Below are 7069 nucleotides of genomic sequence, written 5' to 3' on the forward strand. Positions count from 1 at the left end.
AGGAAGATTTGTTATACAGTTGATTTAAGGCCTGTTTCTGCATAGAGGCAAGGAAAAAGAAGTCTATCCTTTCTCATTTCAGGATTATTAAATTTAAAGCAAATTGAAGTAATGATCATCTTTACAGAGTTCCTTATGTGGAATTATTTTATATTACTTTCTAAATAAAAATCTGAAAGCAGCTTATCACTTTTGCTTCCATAGGAGCCTCCCATTATTGATTCAGGGACCAGGCACTTGACCAGCATCTGAGGTTTTAAAAATAAACCTCCCCTTTGAAAGTCAGCATATATTCAACTATAAGTTTTAAATGAGCAAAGGTTGATCAATAAGCAATAATTCATTTTGCATCCTAAAATAACTGAAATTCTCAAGTTTATTATCTAAATTAGTTAATGTTCTTGGCATATATAAAGGAGTAATAACTGGGAGACGAACTAGTTAAAGGGAATGTCAGAAGAAAGTACTTACAGTTAAATATGAAGAAATAAATTTATCAGCTATAAATGTAAGGAACAACCACAAGAATCCACAGAAACATATAAATAAACAAACAATTTCCTCCTAAGCAGTTAGATTCTCCTGCAAGTTTTATTCTGCCTATTCTCTTTAGCTAAGACGTCCTCTACTATCACGTCAGAAAACTCAGACTGAACCCAAAAATCGCCACGGGGCTCGGCTATCAACCACTCGCAGGAGCATTCAACCTAAAACGAAGCCGTCTGGTGAGGTCTCCTGTGTCCCTTCTGAATATACCATTGCCATGATGCCATGCAACTCAGCCAGGAAGGCTTACAAAAACCGAGCTGATGGAGATAAGCATACCTTTGGGGAGGTGCTAACATAAGGGAAGGAGTTTCCCAGAAAAACGTAGTATTTTTTTTTCTTCTTACCTTCTCCAATCCCTGTCTCTACCCCCCATGAACCTAGACAAATGGAAGAGCCCAAGGTAAACCACTAATACTATGAAATTTGACTATAAAAGGATGTGGTTTCTTTACTGAAACAAACTGGGTTTGCTATATGTCTCATTGAAGGTAAAGCTATGGTGAATAATAGGGATTTCTAAGTCCTGTAGGCAGGTGTTATCAGGTAGGAATGACCAACTTCACCCAATGCTCTACACAAATGTTATTTTAGGCCATTTATATGAAAATGATTTTTCTACTTAAGTCCTACTTTTTGCAAGAAGATGAAATCAAATGTGAAAAATATTCGAACATGCTCTCATTTATTAATAAGCCCAGCAATGTTTTTATTTAAAAAAACCAGGAGACACTGGTTAAAACCAACTATTAAGCATTCACAGTCCATTTCCACCAACTCTTCCCCAATTTACTGTTTCACCTCTGACCTACAGCGGATCAGAAACGGTCTGTGACCTTCATTGAGGCTCAGCCAGAGCCAGCAGCTGCCCCAACAGATGCACTTCCTGCCACAGGCCAACTACAGGGCTGCAGCCCAGTCCCATCTAGGAAATCAGAGGCAGCGGATGAACCAGTCCTCACATCTTCTCCTGCCATAATTGTTGCGGATCTCCACAGCCTGTCTCCCAAGCAGGTGAGGGCACTAGAGAAACAGGCAAGGCTTGCTCCCTGTGTACTTATTTCTAGCAGCCACTTGGATACACACATTTATTCCATATAAAGTCCAGGTCTGCAATGCTTTGTTATCCAAACAGACACTGCTCCTGCCATCATGAAAAAGAAAATCTATATAAAATGTAGCCAGGAATATATCTACTTAAGAAGGACCAAGAAAAGTCTTGGTATTTTTAGTTATGAAAAACCTAAGAGAAAATACTTTGCAGCGAAAACAGCTATTGAAAACTGGTTTATACATGTTGAGCATCCCTAATCTAAAAATCTGAAACCTGAAATGCTCCAAAATTGGAAACCTTTTAAGTGCTGATATGACATTCAAAGCTTGTGCTCAAAGAAAATGCTCATTGGCGCATTTTAGATTAGATTTTTTGATTAGGGATGCTCAACTAGGTAATTATATAATGCAAATATTCCAAAATCAGAAATCCAAAGCACTTCTGGTTCCAAGCATTTCAGATAAAGGATAGCTGAAAGATAGTTCAATTTTAAAAAATAAAGTTACCAGTTTAGATAAAGCCTTTAAAAAAAGAACCTCTATGTTCTATAAGATGAAAGGAACTTTTTGTTTTGATCTTTTTCCTCATTGTTTTGCTATTTTTCCTGCTGATATTTTTCCTGTTTTGATATATTTCTTTTTATTTTTATAAATGAATTCATATAGTTTTACATTCTCCTCATGTGGTATTTAAGGAAAACTAAAGGGCAATATTACAGTATACATTTGTATAGTCTTTAATGGTTAAAAAGCATTTTAACACTAAGATTATTATCTCATTTGATCCTCACGGTATCTAAGATAAGCAAGATCAAAAATTATGTTTATGTTACAGGTTCAAAAACTGAGGGTTAGAAAGTTGGAAGGGCCTACATAAGATCCTACCTATAACAAAGGCTGGAACTGGGACTAGCCATCTGATTCCTTTTCTAATTACCACTAGACAACAACATTTTTGTATATTCTTCTCTGGTACCCATTCTATCATTCCATAATGTTATGATCCTTTTGATCACAGAGTGAGAACTTCCCCACTGAAGAAGGAGAAAAGAAGGAGGACACAGAAGCACAAGGTGCTACTGCACACAGTCCACCCTCTACCCAACTCTCTGACCCTGATGACTTCACGGGCCTCGAGACATCCAGCCTCCTACAGCATGGAGACACTGTCCTTCACATCAGTGAGGAAAATGGCATGGAGAACCCCCTACTGTCTAGCCAGTTCACTTTTACTCCCACTGAGCTTGGGAAAATGGATGAAGTCTTAGATGAGTCTCATGTTTAATTCTGTATATTGTAAGCTCTGCAGGCATACAGAAGACATGAAAGTGATCTCTCTACTACAAGTTCAATACCTTTGCTTAAAAAAGATTAATTACAAAATAGCACTTTATTTCTAATGGGTAGCACAAATCTGAATAGATTTTGCTGCCAATACACATAATGTTTCATAAACATCTTAAAAGTCAATGGCTAAAAGGATTTAGTTGTGTGAAAATCATAAAACCAGGGAGGAATAAGGGGAAAGAGCCATTTCACTGCACATTGTTTATGATTCAAGAAGCCTTCAGCAGTTAAAAAATATATACTATTCAGTGCTGCTTTCATAGAAATATTAACAAATAATATGGTCTAAAAATAGAATGCAATTTTTTGAGATTACTCACATTATACATCTCACGCAAATATTTATTTTTATAGTTTTAAAAATATTAATTCAGGTTGGCTATACAAGTAGCAATTTACATAAAAAATAATAAGAAAAATATTTACTTTGGGGATACTAAATAACAAGCCTGCAGCCATTTTTGTTTTGATTAACAATAGAGCCATTTAGAAGAAGAAAAAAAAATACTATATATAGAGCTGTGGACTTTTAGATATTTATTTTTCAACTGTCGTTTTCATTGCATGTTGTAGATCAAAATGCAGTTGGCATAATCATCCCATTTCATAATCTATCGTGTTAGAGAATATTCTAGAAATCATCAGAAAATAACTCTGAATTAAGAAGAACCTAAACAGCCTATACAATTATAAAACCTAAATGTAAATATAATCACTTAAAAGAGATGGTATTCCTATTCCTAGCCCTGACTACATCAATGCCAAGATTAGAAACTATTGGGAAATGTGATTATTAATACTTTTCCTTACCGTATCCTGTGCCTGCCCTTGAGGGCATATTTTCAGATATTAAGGTTAGTGTTGCTAGAATCAGTTTAATAAAATAACGTTTTCCAATAGAGACAATATTCTTATGATACTTGGAACATCTAAGTTTATAAGGAAAAACGTATAAAGTAAACAATTTCTTCATAGACACCTCTAGTTTATATATTTTACAAACAGGCCTTTAACTTGAAGTTCAGTTACTTCAAGAAAAGTGTAAGACTTAGAAGGCTTGTGAGGTCAACACCTAATGTATTACTAATCTTGTCACAGGGCTGTGCATCATGTGGTTCACAAATGAATTTCACAATTTTAACAGTTTACATTAGAAAACTGTTACTTAACAACTAGGCATATACAAACTCATATACATACTTAAATTGGTGTGGTGGTATAGGTGTGCTTGCGTGTGTGTGTGTGTATGTGTTTTAGTCCTCATGATGAAGTTAAATACAGACTTTGATTACCCTGCAATGAATTTAAAACACATTCTGTATGCTTAAACTTTGAGTGTGTTGACTGTGAAATGTATATGTACATAAAGAGGATACCTACTAAACCCACCTTAATCATAAAGGAACATTATTTTTTGTTAGAATTGCTTATTAAATAGGCATTGTTTATATTGTAGTTTATAATTTCAAATATAATTTGGGGTTATGGTCCTATCACTAAAAGAATTAAAGATATCCATGAGTTAAAAAGAACAAAACTAAAAATTTCAAATCTAACAATTCAGAAAATTGAGGCAGTAAATGACCTCCTTTGTGTTTTACAATATTTTCATGTTATTTACAGTTAAAGCTGAAATAATTCTCAAGTGCAGGAATATAAATGTTAAGTGGTTTTATGATTCCAAGCTGATATATTTCACCTGTTAAAAATTATGCTGCTCAATTAGCATTAGAGGCCTTATGTTTGGTAATTACAAATGTCTGGGCTATGTGAGTCTCTATATATGTGTGTGCTTTGTTCCAGTTTCTTGATTCAAATTATCTATGTATAATTGTATGAAATATTTAAATAGCAAAGACGTCAAAGATTGTTAAATATCCAACAAGAATCCTAAATACCTTTATTTATATTTAAAAAGTATTGGGCTGTTTTGAACATGATTATGCTGGTCCGTCTGCCTTTTAGCCTGACTCCTTCACTCTTGTGTATGGAAGTCTTATTAGAAACTTTCAATAAGCTAAGCAATGTTGTAGCTTGCAAAAAAGCCTCCACTCTGAGAAACAGGGCCTTATAGAGTAGGAATGTTTTCATACTGGAACTACTGAAATTTTGCAGATGTATGCATCTGTTTCATTTAAGGTGCCCTTAAATGTGTTGAATGTAATGTGTTGAATGTTTATGTGTAATGGCTAAAGTATCTATATGTGTGTGCATAAAACTGTCACAAGATGTATTCTCAGGAATACTGTTACCTGGAGTTTGAAAGGAATAACTATTAAAAAAAAGTTGGGGAAGATAAGAAAAAAGTTCAAGATAAATGTTCAAAATATTATTAAGTACATGACTAAAAGCTAATTACTACATATGATAAATACAGTGTTGGTAATAGATCATTTCTTAAGCCACAATGCTTAATGATATTTATCTTATTCAGAGGAAAAATTAAAAAAGGTACCCACTTCCCACGTAGAAAAAATTAAGACTCAACAAAGAGGTTGCTTCTTCTGAAATTAACTTTTGAGAGACTATGGAATAAACCATGTGTTATCCGTGATAGTATGACTCAGATCCAATTAAAACAGTTTAAATCCTGGATGTAGGATCTCCTATAGCAAAACATTTTACTTTCATTTTTCAGTATTTGCAGCTTTCTTGAATTCTATTAGATAAGCTATTTCATTTTTCTAAAAAGGAAACTGAGTTATTGCGTGCATTGAGACAAGGCACTGAGAACTACAATGTCAAATTCAAAAGGCATAAATGGGCATGGCAGTGCTGGTAGAAAACTCTATGGTACTGGTGATCTGGTTAAGGCCTGTTGCACAGGCTGGGAGTAACTGGTTTGCTGTTTCAAGCCTCCAAGAGTACCTTACACAAGGTGATAGCTCCTTTCTTTTTTAGCATTATATTCCTTTAGTCAACAAAGAACTTTCTACACTCTGCTGCCCAGCTCTGAGAGTATCTGAGATAAGAATAGGGTGTGTGTAAGGACCTTTAGGGAAGAAAGGGTCATAAATGAATAGAATTACAGTCCAAAACATGAACTAAATATCCTTCCTCCAGTTATAAAGGATACTTTAATAGAACACAGTCTCCAGAATTTGCTGCTATCACACCAAGTCACTCTGTTGCCCTGTGACCTTACATTTCCAATTCCATGGCCTTGTCTTGGCAGTGAGTAAAAAGTCCCACTTCAGTTAATTTAGTGGGTCTCAGCTGCAGCATTTCAGAAACAAATTTTGATTTGACACTCAGGAGAATAAAAACAAGTTGAAGGCAGAATGTATTTGGAAAAGCTTAAGGCAAATTTACTTATATTGTTTTAGGATCATTTAGGATTACACATCAATTTACCTCCATAAATCTTTGAATCGTCACTGTGACCACAGGATGAAAATCCTTTATTAGCCATTTTACAGGTAAAAACAAAAGATTGACTACACAGCCGACTTCCCTCAGATAACTATAAAGTCTATTATGAATACTGAATGACCAAAGAACATGGAAAAAATAGATATGAATAAATACTGAAATGTTTATGAAAGATATTTATGAAAGATATTAAGACTTCTGTGTTTAGGTATGCACATATAATAAAATAAGTCTAAAAATATTTAGGATGTGTATGTTTCATTCTTAATGTGGGGAAGAGGTTGACTCATTCTGGAAGATGTTCATTTTAGATCCAGGGGTATGCCTTTGTTAATGCCTTGCTGGCCATCCTCAACCTCCCCAGTCTGGCCTGAGGTCACCATCCAATTAGATACCTCCAAAACACTCCCTATCACTCTTCCCCACAAACTAGCTCTACTCTACTCATGCTTTCCAAATCTACCTTTCTTTCTTTTTTTTGAAATGGAGTTTCACTCTTGTTGCCCAGGCTGGAGTGCAATGCCATGATCTTGGCTCACCGTAACCTCCACCACCAGGTTCAAGCAATTCTCCTGCCTCAGAGTAGCTGGATTACAGGCATGAGCCACCATGCCTGGCTAATTTTTGTTTGTTTGTTGTTTGTATTTTTAGTAGAGACAGGGCCAATTGGTTGGTCAAGCTAGTCTTGAACTCCTCACCTCAGATGATCTGCCCATGTCGGCCCCCCAAACTACTAGGATTACAGGCGTGA

The 7069-nt window shown here is 35.2% G+C and overlaps 1 protein-coding gene across 11 annotated transcripts in view; it reads left to right on the forward strand.

Moving 5' to 3' along the window:
* Positions 1 to 6561, forward strand: part of UNC80 (unc-80 homolog, NALCN channel complex subunit) — a 224811-nt gene extending 218250 nt beyond the window's left edge. For 7 of the 11 annotated variants that reach the window (XM_017546781.2, XM_017546788.2, XM_017546782.2 and 4 more), the window contains 3 exons: positions 614 to 725; positions 1361 to 1560; positions 2618 to 6561. In XM_017546781.2, the coding sequence (XP_017402270.1) occupies positions 614 to 725; positions 1361 to 1560; positions 2618 to 2884 (579 nt within the window). In that variant the 3' untranslated portion in view covers positions 2885 to 6561. The remainder of the gene's footprint in view (positions 1 to 613; positions 726 to 1360; positions 1561 to 2617) is intronic. The other 4 variants (XM_017546790.2, XM_037745097.1, XM_017546791.2 and 1 more) reach the window with 2 other exon arrangements.
* The last annotated feature ends 508 nt before the right edge of the window (positions 6562 to 7069 follow it).

This window comes from Cebus imitator, unplaced genomic scaffold, assembly GCF_001604975.1.
Source record: "Cebus imitator isolate Cc_AM_T3 unplaced genomic scaffold, Cebus_imitator-1.0 Scaffold191, whole genome shotgun sequence".
Lineage (NCBI taxonomy): Eukaryota > Metazoa > Chordata > Mammalia > Primates > Cebidae > Cebus > Cebus imitator.